Genomic DNA, 22,246 nt, shown 5'->3' on the forward strand with positions numbered 1-22,246 from the left:
ACAGTTCCGTGCAAAACACGCCTAAAGCTCGCCGTAACAGACCGTTTCATTGGCTTATCCCTGACACCATTCAGAACACGGGTTAAATAACAACTCTTCCAGATCCAAGTGTAGTAAAGACAAGTAAAACGAAATTTTGAACTATAAAAACGAAACGAAATAGGATCTGTGTTTTAATCAGATTGTTAATAAGGCCAACTTCAAGTTTGGTCAAAAGTTACGAGATGTAAACAGGACTAGGGCTAATCCCAACCCTAAACCTAAACCTAAACCTAGCCCTAATGCTTACCCTAAGACTGAAAGTGCACCTCGGGAAAGAATTAACGGTCACCTGTCAGACATAGTCACCAAAAAAGACAAACCGGTCTCAATTCATTTCAACCAACCAATTCATGACATTTCTGATCTCATTGTCACGCCAATAGAAAAGACCAGAGAAAAATTCTAGATTGACAAATTGAAAACAACAGCCCCCCCCCCCCCCCAGGTTTGAATATTCATATGGCTAGCGCAATAGCCCCTGTTGTAGTTCCATTTAGCGCAACAGCAGCAAGTGCATCCAAAATCATCAGAAAACACTATACTGATCTCCAAGAAAATCATCCGAAAATCTGAACACAGAAACTTATAATTGCATATTCTAAAAATAAAAATTTTAGTGCACAGAAAATTAGACTAAATAACACCAGCCCTCACCCTAAGCAAAGAATTTATCAAACCCTAGCCCTAATCCTTAGTAAGTAAATAAAATCAACTAGTTATAAGAATCCCTAGCCCTAACCCCGGGATCTTGAAAATCCAATCCTTAGTAATAAACACACTAATGTGGCTCTCACCCGACAGCCTCAAATTTATTCTTTTTTCTTCAGAAACCAAAATACCAGAATACCACAAGCGGCACCGAAGGAAGACCATCAGCGTCACCAACACCAAAAAAACAGCGAAACCAACTTTGTATATTAATCCAATGTATTGCATGTATTTTTAATAAAACTAGGAAATATCACGAACTAAATTTACATCATCCTTGGTCAGTGCTTAAGTGGAGACTTGACCTTTCCCCCAAATTCTTAAACCTAACCTACAATCTCGCCATCAACCACGTGTCCTAGCCTTATTTACATCTCAGCTACCTTGACGAAAATGGAGTTGGCCTTATAACAAATAGATTTAGCCCTATGGTAACACAACAAAGTAAACACATAGGGGATACTTGATTGAACGTTCCAGAATTAAATTCTCTCAATTCGGAAAATAATGTCCGTCGAGTGAAAAGCAGTATTTCGGAGTACAACGCATGTGCAGACTGCATAAAAAATATCCCAACCAATCATGGCAGCTGAAACATATGTGTTACTTAAAATACGTCACACCACACCACACCACCTCAGCTGTCGGGACTGGCAGAACTGTGACAGGACTGAATTCCATATCACTTGATTGCGATTCTGTCAATTCGGGACGTTCCGGACTGACAATCGAGTACCCACCTAAAGATTTGTAATGGCGACATCGAAAGACATTTTGTCGCCATCTCCGTCTTCATTATCCCAGTTGGTGCAGAACAGTAGGACGTTAAACCCCATTTCATTTCATTTCATTTTGCCGCCTTCTTGAGATTACGTCTCAGCGACCACGGGAAGTACTAGATAGACGAAAGTGCAGTAGCGCCAGAGAAATGAAGTAGAATCAAGTGCTACTTATAGGGGGTGCTCGATTGTCAATCCGGAACGTCCCGAATTGACAGAATTGCCAGTCCCGACAGCTGAGGCGGTGTGAGTAGAATCGTGACGTGTTTTAAGTAACAAATATGTTTCAGCTGCCACGATTGGTTGAGATATTTTTTTATGCAGTCTGCACATGCGTTGTACTCCGAAATTCTCGTTCCCACTCGATTGACACTATTTTGGGAATGGAGAAAATTTAATTCCGGAACGTCCAATCGAGTATCCCCAAAGTAACACCACTTAGTAAAACAGTAATTCCAATCAAAAGACCTTTCTTTCCGAACTTCCAGGAACTTGATCTACCACCTTAAAGAAATTGACAACTGTCACTTAAGATCTGTAATCTTCGTATCGATCTCTGTGCTCGTTTAACCTATTAACAGCGAGTGTTCCATAAATCACCCATTCCCTTGATAACAGTTTTCTAATGGCGTTATCGAGTTTGACCCCTTTTATTTCATGACATATAATCTGCGATCTTGGCGATGTCTATATTAGGATATAAAATATATGAAGCTGATCGCTTCTTTTAAACTATTAACCTTATTCATTAATACCGATGCCTTCTGGCTAGAAATATAAGCCGATGTTATTCCCTTATGTCCCCGTCAGAAAGGGTGGCGTCCTTACTGCGCTGCTGCGACTGTACGGCGACCAGAAAATGCACAAGGTCGCTGACAAACGACGAACACAAAGCGAAAAAAATGTCTAAAAAAATTACAAGCCTAAAAAAAAAAGTCACGTTTTCACAGCTTTTCAGGTCAGACGGTTGTAAAAGATGTGTGGCTTAAATACTGCCTTGGTAAACTCCTCAAATCATTGTTTATGTGATCTGGCAATAATTTATATGTTAAGATTTAAAGATCCGTCTCTGGAGCGTTATGAAAATTCCAGTCAGCAATCTTTCATAAATCAGGGAGCCGCGGTGGCTCAGTGCGTTAGGGCGTGGAGATCCTGTGCAGGACGGGGTTTCCTTGTACACATTGGTATGTACGAAAAAAAACCCGCTTGACGGTTGGAAATCGAAGTAAAAGTAAGTCGTCCGGAGAAACCTCCCATCAATCGATGCGCAATGGTCCAAGGTGCAAGCATGCCCAGGGTCGTGTCGATTGTACTTGAACTGGAGGAGCCTTGTGCTTTTTTCGAAAAGCGTAGCTCAAAAGAAGAAGAACAAACATTGCTAGGCGCCTTGACGGCACACTCTGTGAAGCCGCTAATTCTCTAACTCAATATTTCCATAATATTCGAATTTAAAAACAGGAATAAGAATTCAATACTGATCAATTTCAATCACTATTGATGTCTTATCTTGCCGTGAAACTATAGGATCCTAAAATCCAATATTTAAGGCACAATTAACATTTTATAATCAGTACACGAGTCGTGTATTCTATGCTTTTGGGTGCCATTTTAAAATGAACAAATAAAAACATCCTACAACACAATGTAGATGTAATTAGTAAAGGCTGATTCACAAACGAAAAAATAATAATTTTGCAAAAAAACGCGTATAATGCACTAAGCAGGCGTAAACGACTGCCGTTCAATTTGAACTATTCACATATTTCATCGAACATAATTGATTAGAAATTGTTCAAAAATTGAATATAAATCTTTTTACATACATTCATATTACATTAATATGTGCTTTTAGAACCATTTTTGTCTATTTCAAGGTGCCCAAAAATAGAGCCATAGGCCCTTTAAAAAAACAGATTTGTTATGTAACATTTTTCCACGATATCCTGTAACTTTATGCAACAATAATTTTGTGTATGCAACTAAATCCATATTCAACGTGTATGAAATTATCATGTTAGACCACCTACGCCTGACGATTAACTTTGATTTCAAACATGAAAACGTTACCTAATTAACTTAATGCTACCAACGGTTTATTTAATAAATAGATTTAATTTAATTAATCGAGTGGAATACCTTAAGGGGAAATTCCGAGCCTAGTTTCTATAATGCTGTATAGTATTATATTTCTGTGTGTCAATAAAACCAAACGTTGCTACATGTGTAATGACAATCTGTTTTACAGACCTAATGCGACATCCGTCTTTTATCTCTGTCCAAGATGACTGACCACTAAAAGGTCAGACCGCTGTAGTTCTAAGGATGACGTCACATCACAATGTTTACCAACAAAGCAAGATGGCATCGATAACACCAAAAAAGATTACTTCTGTGGCTTGTTTTTGTTGTTTTAAAACAAACACGAGCAGGTCAATCAAATTAGACGGTAAAAAATGTACTTCTGAAAGAATTCAGAGTAAACAAACAGAAAAAAAAACGTCAAATTGATGGTCACACGTGCGTTGTTTACATCGAACGTAGTAATATGAACTGTTACGGGCAGAATTATATCGTTTTACCCATTTTACGCCTCCGCGTACTATTTTCTGTACCTATTTACGCTAAATATGGAATATTTTTTTATCAAGATATACTTCAAACACCTTTATTTATTTTTCTAATACTAAAAAAAAATGTTTCAGAATTTAATTTGTCGAAAGAAAAAAGTTAATATTTTGTAGTTATTAAGTCGCATCGATGTCATCCTTATCAGTGATTGTAGCGGCCAAGCGAATATTCACTGCGGATCAGTGTGGTGTAATGATAGTAAGCCACATATTAAACTTAGGCTGCCTGTCTACAGTTAGCCCCGCTTAAGAAAAGACACTAAGCTAGTTGACCGACATTTTAAGTCTTAAATGGACGATTTTAGTCGAAAACACTAAGTATACTTCGAGAATTTTGTTTAGTAGTTATTCTGCTTCCATTTAATAAAATTGAAAAAAGTTTATTTAGTCTTTGAGTGTATGACAGATTGGAAATGGGGTAGAACCGCATTACAAAATAGTATACGAAGTTTTGGATATGGCGGCCATTTAGGGCAGAGATCTATTCTCGAAGTATGACGTAGATGGATCCCTGTGTACAGAATGAGTAAGCCAGTCAGTTGGGATGGGCAGAAATGAAATGAAATGAAATGGGGTTTAGCGTCCTACTGTTCTGCTCCGACTGGGCTAAGGAAGACGGGCATGCGCCATACAGTGTGCTATGAGGGAAATTTTGCCCGGGTAGCGGCACTATGGCCTACTCTTATATCGAATTCCAACTACCAAGGGATCTTTTACGTGCACGCCAATGTGTACACGGGAATGATTAGACAGCTTTCCTTGTCAGGCCCTCCGTCCTGCACCACTGACAAGGGGAAAGCACGCCGGAATGGGATGGGCAGAAAATATTTAGCCAAATAGTCAGTGATATGGGAATGGATTAATATTGTCGCCGAACAAAGCAAAGTTTTTAAAAATATACAAAAAGATTTGCCAGCCACAGATGGATTGCAATGGTGTACATCACCCAGTCCTTTTTGTTTCTATTGGCAATCAAGCGTCAATGGTCCAGAATAGATTTAATTGATTCATTCCGCTCGGCAGTAGAGAGAGAAATGAAATGAAATGAAATGGGGTTTAACGTCCTACTGTTCTGCTCCTAAACTGGGCTAATGAAGACGGTCATGGAGAGAGAGAGATGCGGTTTAACGTCCACTCGACAGAAACTAGGTCATTTCGGGACTAAACTATGGCTCAATTTTATTTCAATAATTCGCTTGCGCGTAGGGGTCTTTAGAAGTGGGAGGAAAACCGGAGGACCCGGAGTAAACCCACGAGGTTGGGCTGGCGACCCTATTCCTTTTCACGTACAACCGGGGAATTGAAACCACGCCAGTTGACTCAATGGCAGATCTTACTAATCATTCGGCCATCCAACCGCCCTGTAAATATTATATGTGTTTGCACATGGCTCTACTACTGCAGTTTTAGTCGCATTTTGATTTTAAATTCATAATCCAGGTGTCAATAAGTATTTGTCGATAAACGTTAGGAAGCAAAGGGGATTATTCACCCGTATTGTCAATTTGTACAGGGTCTGGATTTTTGGACCAGGAACTGCTGTTGTTGTTCGTCTTTGGGGCGACACCCAATCCAATAGTTACTATACTTGTAACGTTAAATTGTGTGTTTAACGTTACAATTGATACAGTCTAAGAATCCTTACGCAAGTTCAAATAGGTTCAAACGCACAATTGTCAACACATATCATTACAGTTTGTATTGGAATAAGTAATTCTATGACAAATATTGAAGACTGGACCACTAAAATAGTTACCGAACAGTTTTTCTTTATGGTTATGCGTTCTACATTTGCATAGCGATGTTTCTTGTAATGACGTATTACACAAGCCGCCATGACACCAGCCGGTAAAATTTCGCGTAGCAGTTGGGTTTCATCAAATCATATAATTATGCGGTAAGGCTTCACCTTTATTTCCATAGGAATTGATTTATTATATGTTAAGCTAGGTGCAGTACTGTTTTGGGTCAGTTTATATGTAAATTAAGGGAGCTATAGGCCAGTAACCTTTTTGTAGTGATTTCACTAAAGGAACTCCTGTAGGACGAGCCACTACTGTGGCTGGAGTAAGGCGGAAGACATCAGTAGTGGAACCATTTCTACCAATCCAAGTGCGATCGACGTGAAACTTTGCTTGCTTGTTCCTTGGACAAATGCGCATAGATTGAAAGGCATCGATTTTTGATATTTTAACAATTCCAAGATGGTTGCGATGACGTCGTACTCGGTTTTACGTCCATATTGTACGTTCGTACCTTTTTGTTCCATCCATGTAAAACTTGACGAACCGGAAACAGATGTTAAAAATCACGCGGTGTAATCCTGATTTATACGTCAGGTCTGACATGTAAACCTCAGATGCCTTTGCGTGATATTTTTTTTTTCAGACCATATATTTATTTGGAAAAAAAGATCGGTAGTCTGAGCTTTTTGTATTTATTTACACTGCCGCCGAAACAATCTTGTTATCACAAAAGTGACCCGAGGACACAGACTATAGTTTAGCTAGTCTCTATCATCCAGACAAATATTCTAAGTTGAGGACTAGGGGGCTTCTGGGCGACCGAGACTATATATAGTTTAGCAAAAATTGCGAAATGGCGGCCCTTTCATCTCATAATGTATCACAGTAAGCGTATAGAAAATTGAATAATGGAGAAATTAAAGATCCTTGTGTTAGGACATCAACTTACAGTCTAATCGATGTCTAACCAATGGCCCGAAGGGACAAAGTTTGATTTTTATAATAGGACAATTATCCAACCAGACTAATCTATGTCGTGAACCAATTAACATGCACGTGACTCTTGTCGACATGTCACAATATGCTCTAAACAAAACAAACGTCTATGCTGGAGGGGGAGGTGATTGGGTCCTAGGAAAAATAAAATATTATTTCGCTGCATAAACAAATTTTTGGAAGTGAGTGGCGTGGTTACTAACAGTCTTCACCCTGTATCATTTCAGAGAGAGAGAGAGAGAGAGAAATGGGGTTTAACGTCCACTCGACACAAACTAGGTCATTTTGGGACCAACATATTGTTTCATTTCATTTCAATAATTGGCTTGCGCGAGGGGTCTTTAGCAGTGGGAGGAAACCGGAGAACCCGGAGGAAACTCACGAGATTGGACAGGCGACCCTACTATTAGTCAGGTACAACCGGGGAATCGAAACCACGCCAGTTTACTCCTTGACAGACCTAATGATACAACGCGCATGCGCTAACCATTCGGCCACCCAACCCCCAAACTGGAAAGGTAACACCGACCACTACCAAAAGCCGACGGAAGAGTCAGAGTACACGTCACAGGCCCGTAACTAGGGGGAGCGCAGGGGGGAGGGGGGTGCAACGACCCCTGCAAAAATCCCCCACCCCACCCCCCGTGTAAAAATTGTCGACCTTAAAAACAATAGATATACATTGTCCGTCAATTTTACAGCACCCCTGAGAACACTTCCTGCCCCCTCGTTGCTCTTAGCTAGTTACGGCCCTGACACGTGAACAAAATATGTGGGCGTGTAAATGGCGTGAATAAGTGAATATCATATGTAACATTAACTTTCACAAAGAGCAAATTCTTCAGTCCACCTCCTCGATACAACATCTCTTTTAATCAAGATTGAGTTATTATGTCAACCATTGAACTGGAAAAACAAATCATCATTTGTCTACTTCATCTCGTTTCACCAGTCTTATATTTATCTATTGGCTAAATCTGCTATGTAGACAATTTAATCCCAACCCAATACCCTATACTGGTCATCCAGTAGTCTGCATGGATAGATTCCAGACTAACAAGTTTAAAAAATCGGATGAAAAGATCACAAATTAATAAAATAGAACGTTAGCAAAAAACCCCACCAAAACCCCTAAAACCGAGAGAGAGAGAGAGAGAGAGAGGGGGGGGGGTTAACGTCCACTCGACACTGGAGAAAACCCACAAGATTGGACAGACGACCCTCCTCTTTGCCACGTATAACCGGGGAATCGAAACCACGCCAGTTGACTCAATGACACACCTTATGATACAACGCGCACGTGCTAACCAGTCGGGCGTCCACCCCGGGAAAGCGAGGCTGTCTCGAATATACACATCTTGTCAAAACTACAAACAGTGATAACTTGACTCAGAATGAAGTAATTTGAATGAAATTTTCAATTTTTTAATTTTACATTATCTATTTTTGAGCTATTATAGCAAGAATGGTCAGCTCTTTATCTAAATCTTATATAATGTATCTTTAAATCTTACGTAATGTATCTTTAATTAAATGTTTAATACTCAATCTAAGTACATTTTAGCTTAGATTAAAGGACAATATTGGTGTCAGGTGTCAGCCACATAATATGTGATGGAACTGGTTAAACACATTCCAAAAATAATTTTAACACATAGATCTTTACTACGAACGGGAAGTGGCGCAGGAAAGGGGAAACACAATTTATCACCTAAGTAATAGTGCGAAAATATCACGCATCGTTACTTCAAGAAACTATTTTCGGATCATACGTTCAATATTTTAATCACGATTTGTTTGATTAAAATAAAGACTAACATTTATTCACGTTTATTTGTCTTCCGATAAATGAATTATTGGTCTATTTATATTTATACATTATACAGAATCTGCGTCAATCTGATTTTAACATTTTTTTTTGTTTTTCAATAAATTTACAGAATTAATATGGTAAAAATAGGATACGATAACCAGCTTTATCAGTGCTACCGCTCCCTTGGAATGAATCATTAACAGGTTTCCAACTAGCTATCGTAATACATAAATTTAAATATATATATACATAGTATAAAACATATATACAATTTAGATGATAATTTAGGATTTTTTAAAGGGACACTCCCACATTTTTATCGGTGGAATGCCGAATTCGGTGTCATCAGTAGAGAAGATTTTCCTATGTACTGTATTTCTGAGAAATGAGACTGTTAGGACTCGGTGGGTAAGGCATTGGTTCACTTAACTGGCGTTCCCGGGTTATATTCGGTATGTTCAAGCGTGATTTTCCCTTGACAGTGGTGCAGGGTAAGGAAAGGAACATCGACTAGATGAGGGAGAGAGATAAAATGGGGTTTATCGTCCACTCGACACAAACTAGGTCATTTCAGGACTAACATATGGTTCAATTTTATTTCAATAATCAGCTAGCGCGTAGGGGTCTTTAGCAGTGGAAATAAACCATGCAGAGGACCCGGAGAAAACCCACGAGGTTGGACAGGTGACCCTACTCCTTGTCACGAACAACCGGGGAATAGAAACCAAGCCACTTAACTCAATGACAGACCTTGTGATACAACGCGCATGCGTTAACCATTCAGCCATCCAGATATATTAAAAATTGTCCTGATCACTTACATAGGTATTAAACTGAGTTGGGCTTATATAACCCACACCCATGTCTAATCTACGTGTATTTGCTTTGAGACATCCCATGTGTCCTGGGATTTTAACATATTAACTATTTATTAGCCCAGTCCGAGCAGAAAAGTAGGACGTTAAACCCCATTTTCAACATTCATACACATTGTAGACCTTATATTACCATTAATATTAGTACGCACCGGTTTTAAAAATAAGCCGTTTCCCAAAATAATTTCTGGACTTCACAAGGCATAGAAATAATTCCGATTTCTGGCAATAATGTTATTGTCTTCCGGATAATTTCAGATGTTAGTATTGATGAAGCACACGATCGAATACGGGGTCCTTTTTGTGGATATGAATTATGGTGTTCTGGCTATAGTTGTGGTAAATGATCCTCAGGTTAAAACTGGATTAAACAGTTTTAAATATCTGTCAATCATCAGGACAGAGGAAATCATTAAATCCCCAACATGCCACATTGTAAAGGTTAAATAAGAGGTCAAGACCAAATGTATACAAATCTATACATTTCGTTTCGATTTTTTATACTTTCGATGGCCTACACTACATGAAGATCTGACCAGTTGTTTTAGAAGGTCGCGTCAGAGGTCACACGGGCGGTTTTTGACCCTATGACGTCAGACATTTGATTAACTAATTAGCATTGATGTTTCTAGGGGGTTACCCACAGTTCCGTTCACCTCACGCCAAAAGCTCGCCGTAACAGACCGTTTTATTGGCTAATCCCTCACATCATCCAGAACACGTCAATGATAACAGATCCTAGTGTAGTAAAGACAAGTAAAACGAAATTTTGAACTATAAAAAACGAAACGAAATAGGATCTGTTTTAATCAGATTGAGTTCAAGATATACACACATCAAAAAGTACAGTTTGGTCTAAAAATTATTCAAATCGATAGTTCTAACTTAAAGATACATTATGGGAGATTCGGTAACGAGTTGGCAGTTCTCACTATAATAGTTAAACACTAGAAAATGTAACGGGAATTTGGTGAAAATTTCATTCAAATTGAACCACTATGAATCGAGAACTTAACGACTGAAATTCCCATAAGCCTCGGTCATCATTACTTAAGTCAGTACGATAAACAGCATAGTCTCGATTATCCATTTAATCGTTTAATAGAGAAGGAAAGTTATGCAGTAAATCGGCTTACAATCCACTAAAGATCGCTGGCTAGCGCTGCCATCTAGAGTTGATTATGGCCTGGATAGGTTAATTAATGTCTAATTAATAATTTAGATAACATTTCAGGCCTAAAGCAAGACCTGAAATAGACAGATTCAGCTCTTGCATAATGTATGTTTAAAGTAGCTATGTCTTTTACCCAACATCACTGCACAGTCTTCGACATTGAAAACACGAATTATTTGATAATTTAAGGCGCAGATATCGACTTGTCGGCTTTCGTTTGAAGAGAGACATGTTGTTATTAGAACCCAATTAAAGGTGTTAAAGATTTTATGAATTTATGTTCACTGTGAATTTTATTCACCAATTTTGCAACAAGAACAAAATATCAATGAGATTAGAATCGTTCAGTATGCTGGGGGACAGGAACCACCAAGGAAAGGATACAAATATGCTCAAATCCAAAGCCAGCTCCAGGAATTTGGCGAAATTAAACTAATTTTTGTTATAGTATAGTTATGTTTTTAATTCTTATTTGGCGAAATTAAATTAATTTGTGTTATAGTATAGTTATGTTTTTATTTCTTATGCCAAAACTGATGCTAAAATGTTGGTTAATTAGTTACATTGGGGATTATGAAAGTGTAAATTCTTATCATAACAATCTATAACACCATTGTTATGTTTTTAATCCATTTTAATCCCTAGGGGCTGGATTCCCGCGAAGTCGTCGAAAACGACCCTTTTTAATCCGTTACGGTCAATAACTGCGCCTTCGTGGGAATAAACCCCAAATATTAGAGATTGAACTCCTTTAAAGTGGCTGGGTTTTTAACCCCCTGTAAACTACAATATGGAAAGGTCGAATCTCTAAAAAAGAATATTCCGTAGAGTATTTACAAAAATATGATAAATGTAAAATTTGTCAACATTGAGCATCCTCGGTAGACGGTAATTACCGGTATTTAGCCTCTTTTTATCCGGATGAATCCAAGCCGGGAGATTTTCTACCGTTGATATTTGGATTTTGTTTCCTTAATTAAAGATACATTAGGTAAGAGTCGGCCATTATTGCTGTAATAATTCAAAAATAGATGATAAAAAAGGAAAATATTAAAAATTTCAGTCAAATTACTTCATTCTGAGCACAATTATCACTGACAAAATGTGTGCATAGTGGTGACTAGGGCACTGGTATATTCGAGCCTTCGCCTCGCTTTCCCATTTTTAAATTAAATTTTTAAATGGCTAACCGTTCTAATCAAGTTAAAATCTCAAGTATCCGATGTAGTCGAGAGTTGATTATGATCTTGTTTTGTTAATAAATGTCTAATTAATAGTTCATATAACATTTCAGGCCTAAGGAAAGACCTGCAATAGGCAGATTTAGCTCTTGCATAATGTATGTTTAAATGTTAAATATTCAATTTGAGTGGATTAAGCCGTGGAAATTTCGATATTTTCCGAAATTAATATGAAAATGACGCACGCAGATTTTAATGTTATAAAATAAATGTTATAATACCTCAAATAATATCAAAGAATCACGGAGTAACAAACTGGGCTAATGAAAACTGGCATAAGCGATACAATGTGTCATGAGGGAAATTTTGCCCGGATAGCTGCACTACGGCCAATTCTTATTTCGAATTCCAACTGTCCCATCCGGACGACTATAGATATACGTTGTACGTTGTCCCTTGTTGGGGACAGAATGACCAGCCTTGCGTCATGGTTTTGAGTTTTTGTGCCCCCTTGAGTTTTTGCACTCCCTCGCAAATGGCAAAACTCATGCGGTTTCCAACATTATAATCATAATGCTTAACCGGTATCAAAGAGAGAGAGAGAGAGAGAGGGAGAGAGAGGGCTTAACGTCCACTCGACACAAACTAGGTCATTTCGGGACTAACAAATCGTTTTAATTTTATTTCAATAATTCGCTTATGCGTAGGGGTCTTTAGCAGTGGGGGGAAACCGGAGGACCCGGAGAAAACCCACGAGATTGGACAGGCGACCCTACTCCTTGTCACGTACAACCGGGGATTCGAAACCACGCCAGTTGACTCAATGACAGGCCTTATGATACAGCGCGCACATGCTAACTATTCGGCCATCCAACCCCCCAACCAGTCTTTAAAATATACCGTGGGTCAGATATGCTAATATGCTACAAATCGATGCTAGCATGTTCCCGGGAAACGCTCTCGTCAACGTCGGAACTCGGGGTCTTATTCATGGTTAGTGGGCCAGCGCTAATTCAGTCAGCCTGGCTCAAATGTGTAATAAAAAGAACCCTAACACAGCACGCCCCATAACATCATTTGTCAAGAAAAATGAATTTAAATTAAAAATGGAGAGAAAAAAACCAAAAAAAAACATGCCCTTTATCAGATAAAAGTAAAACGCATCAACGTGTAGCGAACCGCAACCACTTATAATGTTTAATCTAAAAAGAAAACCCGATTTATTTGACTTGAACAAACCGTTAATATAGTTAACTGCTTATCTCACCTTGTACTTATTTCACGGACCTCTGCGTAATCATACCGTTATACTATAATTCCAATTAGGTCGGGATCTCCCCGCGAAATTTAGACGAGGTCTATTTAGAGCAGGTGCCCGAAGGGAAATCCCATTAATGACGTCAGCGACCGAGTAATGGAGTCAATCACGTGACCAACGACATTATCAACATCTACTTGCTAATAATCGTGGTGGATGAAAAAACGATAAATTTATCAACACTTGAGTTTTTGCAATATTCAAAACTGGAATTGAGATTTGAGGCTGACGATCTAGGACACATGAATCGGAACGAATAATCGATACGTGGAATTTGAAAGCGTGTGGGAGCTGTTTATCTAACGGTGTTGTATTCTGCTTTTATGCTGGGACCGAGGAGGGAATATCGGCAGCCATGTTCAGGTCTGAAATCTGACTGGATTCTGCGAATAGTGCCATTATAAACGCTCTTTACGACAATTTTGGCACATCCTATATAATTAGCAATAACTGTTGAGTAAATTCTGTATGCATGTCTTGATGAATTCGTGCGTTTTCAACTGCATGCTGTGATATTTAGGGCGTCGAGACGTCTGAAAATTCAACAGTTTGCTGTTTGTTGTAATATCGGCATTCTGTAGCCGAGTTAATTGGAATTGCGATTAGCCCATAGCCTAGTGCTGTGTCTCTACTCTATCTTGGATTACTTGAACTACAACTAATATTATAACCTCAAGTAAACATCAACAAATGGCGACGAATAACGGACAAAACGGACCCATGGAAAGCAGTACAGATGATCAGTCAAAAAAGCAAGGAACAAGGTATAATAATAATTATAAATTTTATATTAATTAATTTCTGTGTCAAAGCCCTTACATTTTTCCTATTCATTGATTTGCAAAATGAAATTATGTATTGGCCATACAATCTATTTATACAAAGTATAATTAATCGTGCCTGGTAAATTTATATAAATGACAATTAACTGATGACAATGCCACTGAAACAATTTGACAATTAAGTGATAAAAGCTGCAGTTATGTATTGACTACTGAATACAGCTGCATGAGTAGACCTACATTTGCAGCAGTGGTTAGCTACATGTATTTGGACTTCCTACAAGATTAAAACCTACTCTGTCTCATACACAGCACCCATCAGATAATTAATCTAAAATTACTGTACATGATCCGTTGTACGGATGGGTTGCCATTCTTTTTGTATTGAAAACGTGGTCAATCTCAGTATCGGGTACACACGTACATGTATAATACGACTAGCCATAGACCAGAATAGACTTCATTTGATTTTAATTCACCGCTGTAGGAAACATTGAAATTATTCTTTTCTTTAAATTAGAATGACTGATTAAATTCTTCTTTTTGTGCATTTTCTTCGAGCACTACCATGTACATACGGACATTTTAGTTGAGTTCATTGCATAAGTGCTGGCAACATACAGGTGGTATGTTAAGGAATTGCGTGCATCTGTTGGGGGTATTTCCCTTTTCAATGCATGTACAAGTATGCATGTTCTCATTTAAAGTAGCTAAGTCTCTAACTCAAAATCATCCAAAGTCTTAGACATCGAAAACACAAATAATTTGTCAATTTAAATCAACATTAATATTGTGATCTTACCGGGAAAAAATAGGCTTCTGATAATCCAATATTTAAAACAAAATAAACATTTTACCATTGGTACATGAATCGTGTACCATAATGCGTTTCAACGCCATTTGTATCAAGAACAAAGCTATACATATTCCACAATACACAAGTCATGTCAATCTTTGACCTATATTCTTATCTGGAGAGCATGCACAATAAATACTATAGGTGTAGACTGGAATAACCAGATGCTAGAGATTGCCATTCGATTTAGACTTCTTCTGACATATTTCGCCGAACGTAATTGATTTGAAATTAGAGTAATACAGTCGTACTGACTCGTACTACATTATTATATGTTGTTACTCATTTGTGTCAATTTCTAGGTCCCAAATATTAGCGATTTAGCTACTTTAAATACCGGTAGGCAGTAATATTAGTGATTTAGCTACTTTAAATACCGGTAGGCAGTAATATTAGCGATTTAGCTACTTTAAATACCGGTAGGCAGTAATATTAGCGATTTAGCTACTTTAAATACTGGTAGGCAGTAATATTAGTGATTTACATGTAGCTCCTTTAAGTACCGGGAATACATGCGTATCTTATAATTACGTGTACAATGATCATTTTATTTACAATGTGTTTAAATCTAGTACATGTAACATATTGTACAACGTAGTAATATATTTATATTCATATTTTCATTTTATCATCTCATGTTGTTTCTCTATGTTTTAATCATACATACACTGTATGTATTTCATATTATCACAGCCTTATGTGATGACAGACAAAAAATCTATACTTGTATGCATATTGTACATTGATGTACATGTACATGTATGTCTTTAATAATAGACATATTACATGTACAACTACATGTATATACATGCACCAGTCGTTGTTGTTTGTATTTTAGAGGAGAGCCGAAAAAAGCTCTCCTTAATCAGCAAATTGAAAATATCGCTCCCCTTAAAAAAACTCTCCCAGTTTCAAAAAGCAGAGTGAATTAGAAATTAAGGAAAGTGATCTGATATTAAGGAGAGGGATTAGTTGTGTGTATGGGAAATGGTTCTGAAGATAAATAACTGCATGTTACTCAGGGGTCATTCCTGGATTCATAAATGATAATATGTCCCCCATGACTTTGTAAAGGATAGCAATTTTCAGTTTTAAGGGGAGGGAAAGAAACCTCCCTCAGTCGACATTCAGGTTAGCGGCAGGCACTCGAGAGCGATCGCTCGCCTTAAAAAACAATGACTAATATACGTGTATGTACATGTACATATATACAAATAAAAAAATTGAACCTGACATGTTGGACTTTGAATATTTAAAATATCAAAAATATTCAGAAAATAAACAAATCAGTGCCAGACTAAAAAACAGACAACAGAGGAAATGTGCCTGACAAAGCCAGCATTAGTGTCTATCAATGTCTGTGCCATATTTCCAGGCTGGTGAAGAACTAAGAGTTACAAATGTATTTTAAAACATCTTGTATAATATTTTATTAAGATTTATTTGAAGTAGATCTAAAGTATCTAAATACATGTAAATGATACACGACTTTGAGTAGTAGGACTTTCTGTCGATTGTTCCAGAGTCTTGGTCATGGACATTGATAACCGTATTGTAACTGTTATTTATGACTTATACATAAAAAGCGGTTGACCAGGCGTAGCACGGTTATTGCCATAAACCAGAAGTACTCCGGAAGTGGTAGTCCAGTGCCACCAGGCCTATGTTACTCCCCGGTCTGAGCTACGTACCCCTATATACCAAGTTTCAGCCCGTCACTATTTTTTGGCGCCCAGCACAAAGAAAAAATCGAAGAATGCCGCCAAGTCGTATTTAAACCCCTTCGCCCTTCTCTGTACGTACACAGACTCAGCGCTCAAAATTTACCACGGGAAATGGCAAAGCCATGGTAAAAGCCGACACAAGCCATGTCTGCCACAGCATAATTTATTTTTGTGTGCCGTAGTATACCCCATCATCCCAAATTAGTTTAAAGAAAGAAGTATTGGTATTTTGTTTATTTATATTTAGAAGTTGTGTAGGTCTATTCATTTTACGGTCTTTAAATTTGTATATTTGCCGTAAATAGGTCACCCAGATCAATTTACGGCACTCCAATGTTAACGGTTTGGATATCGTAAATGGTGTCGTAATTCGTGAGACACGAGTCAAATAAAACAACGTGTTCTAATTATCAATATCTACCTGTTGTCATAATTCGTTGTACTCAAATAAAACACAAAAACCATATTAAGAATCACATTAATTTTTAATCTCAAAGTAATAACGAAATATTTGAAAAAAACTGAGAAACAGAGTGGGGTGGGGCAATTTTATGCTCGGTCGGTTGGTGTCAAAAAGTTTTTAGATCCCTGGCAGAGTCTCTGTATCATTGATGATAATTAAGTGAATTTGGTAAAAATTTGAATATATAAATGGAAATTTGATTTGCACTGAAGCAAATACAAAAGGCAGCAGATGCACTGAAAATACACCAAGAAGGGTTGAATTTTAATAAAGGACCACGCCCCCCTCCCAAAAATTTTTTTTTTCCTTGCACCGCTCAGTAGATATTTTTTCCACCACTCCGCAAATCCTGGCTACATCCCTGTTAGTATACATGTAGACTGGCTTTAAAGAGTAAAATACAACCACAACTTACACAGAGAACAGAGAGAGAGAGAACAGAGAGAGAAATGGGGTTTAACGTCCACTCCACACAGTCTAGGTCATTGCGTGACTAACATGGTTCAATTTTAGCAGTGGGAGATAATTGGAGAACCCAAAGAAAACCCAGAAGGTTAGACAGGCAAAACTATTCCTTGTCATGTACAACCAGGGAATCGAAACCACACTTGACTCATTGATAGACCTTACAATTGTCTGAATTTTGTCTTGTCTATCATACATACATGATTACATGTATGGTCGCCTGTCCAACCTTGTGGGTTTTTTCCGGGTCCTCCAGTTTCCTCCCTTTAAAGACCCTATGCGCAAGCGAATTGTTGAAAGAAAATTGAACCATATGTTAGCCCCGAAATGACCTAGTTTGTGTCGAGTGGAAGTTAAACCCCATTTCTCTCTCTCTCTCTTTCTCTTTTCTATCTAAAATGTATGGCTTGTTAGATTGTTTGTTTCAATTTGTCTGTACTGTATTGTGGTTAAAATTGTTTCACGAGCTAATTAGTCCTCCAGTCTTATGAGATGATTACAGCCTATTAGTGTTTTAATTAGTGTTTTGTTTAGTGAGATCATACTAAATGTATACGTTGATTATTTCCACGTTAGATTATAGGGATGTTATACTGTATGTTTGTCAATTATTGAATTGACATTCAAGTAATCGTGTCAGACGGTATAATGTGATGGAGCACAAACCGTTAAGCATTGAATTATTGATACATGTAACTTTCTAAATGCTCTGTCCATGTGTAACAACAGGAAAAATACATGTACATGTAGTCTACATTATTTATAATTCTTTAAAGCGAGAATTTCATATTTTCTAAGAAAGTCAAAACATAATTATTTCTATATCTTTTGCTCAATAGGTTATCAACTCACTATTATACGATCATACAATGTAAGTGTCATTCTCACACTTAAAACTCATTTACACAGGAAATAACAACACAATTACCTCCCTTGTTCACCCATTTCCTCAACGTTGGAATTTGAAGTTGAAAATGATATTTTTGCCAATTTCTCAACTGGCAATAGTGAATTATAGGATTAATAGGATTATTCTTTAACAAGGTAGGACTGTTTATAGATACATGTACCATCTATTTTAAGGCTTTATTTTAATAAATTTTAAAAATATAACTTAAAAATGTGAAATTGCAGCTTTAATCTAGAAATAATATTGATTGTGCACCACGGCGCCACAGAACATCATTTGAGCAGTCATTGTTGTTTGTATTTTAGAGGAGAGTCGAAAAAAGCTTCCCTCAATCAACAAATTGAAAAATAGCTCCCTTAAAAAATCTCTCCCAGTTCCGATAAGAAAAGTGATTTAGAAATTAAGGAGAGTGATCTGATATTAATAAGAGTGATTAGTTGTGTGCATGAAGATCAAAAACTGCATGTTAGGGGTCGTTCCTGGATTCATAAATGATAATAAACCCCCCATGACTTTATAAAGGAGAGCGATTTTCAATTTTAAGGAGAGGGAGAAAATAAACCCTCGGTCGACATTCAGGAGATTGGCAGGCGCTCGAGAGCGATCACTCGCCTTATAAAACAATGACTATTTGAGCTACAGTAAACTCTTTTGATGGGCTTCTGATTTAATGTACATGTACATGTAACTGACAACACAATTTTTACGGGAAACCATCACTGGTTTTATTCTAAAAGCACAACGTTTCATGTTCTTTTAAATGTGTTTCCCAATAGCTAAATGCCACTTAACGCTTATGCATGTAACTACATGTAAGCTAGGGGCCTGTTTCACGAAATTTTAACAAAGATAAAATCCATATTTTAGTAGTTTGATTGGATAATATTAGATTGATTTTAGTGCTTAGCCAATCAAAATTGAGGTACATGTATCTACTAAAATTTTGATTTTATCTTTAGTTAAGATTTGGAGAAACAGGTCCCAGGACCCTAATGTATCTACCGTTCATATTTTAGTTTTTTTATACATGTAATTAAAGGTCGTGAGTCTTCGACATTACAACGCATGTTATTGGTCAATTCCAATCAATAGTAATGTTGTTACATGTATCTTACCGTTAAAATATGGGTTCCTGATCCTATATTTAAGACACAGTGAACAATTTTTAAAATTGTATACACCGGCATGGATGAGAGAGATAGAGAGAGATAGAGAGATGGGGTTTAATGTCCACTGATTTCGGGACTAACACATGGTTCAATTTTATTTCAATTATTTGCTTGCGCGTATGGGTCTTTAGCAGTGGGAAAAAAATGAAGGACCCAAAGAAAACCCACGAGGCGACCCTACTCCTTGTCACGTACAATCGTACATCTAAAACTACCAGATACCAGAGAAGGGGACAGCAACACTTGAAAAAGTGTATCACAACCCGAAACATTGTCATTTAATAAATCTTCACTGCTACCAAGTCTGTTGTACTACTGTTGTGCGGGGATTCTTAAATTCATTTATTTAAAACTACTATTTGGAATTTTGGAATTGATTTGGGACAAATAATGTATAATGTACATTGATATACAGTACACGTACATGTACAATGTATATTATTAGCTTGTGGGTGCTAACCCTACATCATTAACACACTGACTACAGTAACAGGAAGTAACAACTTGACTGGCTATTATCTCTACTTTAACAATGAAAACCTACTTTCAGTTTGTCTGAATTCAGGAAATAGAATCTTATTCAGAGATAACATTCTCTTACATGTAATTGAATTATGGATGCATTAGTAACATACATGTATTTTTGACAAGAACATAGAAAATAATTTTTTTCTCAATGGGCTTAACATGTGGTCTCAGAATGAAATAAATTACTTAAGAGTACCCCATTGGTATCATCTGGAATGGGGAGCTACGTGGGTAAGAGGCTGGATCGCTGGTCTGGAGGTTGGTTGTTTGATCCCTGCATGTGCCGAGAAAGTTTCGGACATGGTTTCCCCTTGTCAGTGGTGAAGGAGCAAGAAGGAGGGTCTGACAAGGACAGCTGTCTCATCATTTAGATGGAATGAAAAACCGAGGTACCGTGTATACCTTGGCATGCACATAAAAGATCTCTTGGCAGTTGGAATTAGATAAAAAAGTAGGTTACATGTATAGTGCCGCTGCCCGGGCAAAATTTCCCTCATACATGTATTACACTGTATGGCGAAAACCGTAAACCCCATTTCTCTCTCTCCTTATCTCATTGTGTTATATATGGATTCCTACATACATGTACATGTATTGTATTATTATTGTTATTCCAGGATGACTCTTACTATTATTGGTAACATGTACATGTAGGCCTAATACTGGTCATGCGGAAGTATGAAATTAGTCCTTGGTCCGACTTAGGCGGAAATGAAAAATCGCGGACCACATCTTATTAATCCGCTCAGGCCCCGCTCTAAATTCCGCTCTAAATTCCCTCCGCGAATTTGAGTAAAGCGCCGACCACCGCGAATTTGTTAAACAACCGACCCCCGCGGATTCGTTAAAACGCCGAAAAAATTTAAATGTGTCCACCGCGCAATTTAATGTCATTCATTTATTGTTACATGTATATGAATACATGTATATACATGTACACAACCAAACTTACATGTAGTTAATGCTGACCAACTCGAGATACCCCTTTAAATTACATGTTCTTAAAGGGAATATAATTTGATTAAAGTTTAATGTTAATAATGGTTATATTGAATGTTGTTATTAGGATTAAACTTTATAATCCTTAATTAAGTTACATTCCCTAGTGGAAACGTGGCTCAGTAATAAGCAGTAATTGTATTCCATAGAACTGGGACCTGTATATGTACATGTATGTTGTACATGTATGTAGCGGGGGGGGGGGGGGGTTGGATGGCTGAATGGTTAGCATGTGCGCGCTGTATCATAAAGTCTGTCATTGAGTCAACTGGCATGGTTTTGATTCCCCGGTTGTACAAATGTATGTGACAAGGAGTAGGGTCGCCTGTCCAACCTTGTGGGTTTTCTCCGGATCCTCCGGTTTCCTCCCACTGCTAAATACCCCTACTCGCAAGTGAATTATGGAAATAAAATTGAACCATATGTTAGTCCCGAAATGACCTAGTTTGTGTCGAGTGGATGTTAAACCCCATTTCTCTCTCTCTCTCTCTCTCTCTCTCTCTCTCTCTCTCTCACATGTATGTACATGTAGTCTACAATAAATTTTGCACATATTTATGTTAGCATTTGTTCAAGATACATTTTGACGTTAAATGATTTTTTTTACTGTGATTAGAAATGTAATGAAATTCAAAGAGTATTCAGTTTGTTTAAATACAGTGAATCCATAGAGATTTACCTCCATAGTTTACATGTACAAAGTTAATTTTTCATTGATCGTTTAATGGTAATTGATATTGGTGGTCTGTACTGAGTGAAGAGATTAGGGCAGGTGTTATGATCAAAGGAACAGATTTCGTGGTTGTCAACTCAGTATTTGTCTGCAATTACTATTATTACACACAAAATAAGATAGAATGCAGTTGCAAGTTAAAAATAATAAGTATGTCATCAGTTGAATATTATGGTTCTAGGGGTTGGATTGGCCGAATGGTTAGCACATGTGCGCTGTATCTGTCATTCAGTCAACTGGCGTGGTTTCGATTCCCCGGTTGTACATGTACGTGACAAGGAGTAGTGTCGCCTGTCCAACCTTGTGGGTTTTCTCTGGGTCCTCCGGTTTCCAACCTCTGCTAAAGACCCCTACACGCA

The 22,246-nt window shown here is 37.6% G+C and overlaps 1 protein-coding gene across 3 annotated transcripts in view; it reads left to right on the forward strand.

The window, feature by feature from the left end:
• Positions 1-13,364: 13,364 nt before the first annotated feature.
• Positions 13,365-22,246, forward strand: part of LOC126815283 (beta-arrestin-1) — an 84,944-nt gene continuing 76,062 nt past the window's right edge. For all 3 annotated transcript variants that reach the window (XM_050540852.1, XM_050540860.1, XM_050540875.1), the window contains exon 1: positions 13,365-14,022. In XM_050540852.1, coding sequence (XP_050396809.1) covers positions 13,949-14,022 — 74 coding nt within the window. In that variant the 5' untranslated portion in view covers positions 13,365-13,948. The remainder of the gene's footprint in view (positions 14,023-22,246) is intronic.

This window comes from Patella vulgata, chromosome 1 (assembly GCF_932274485.2).
Source record: "Patella vulgata chromosome 1, xgPatVulg1.2, whole genome shotgun sequence".
NCBI classification, from domain to species: Eukaryota; Metazoa; Mollusca; class Gastropoda; family Patellidae; genus Patella; species Patella vulgata.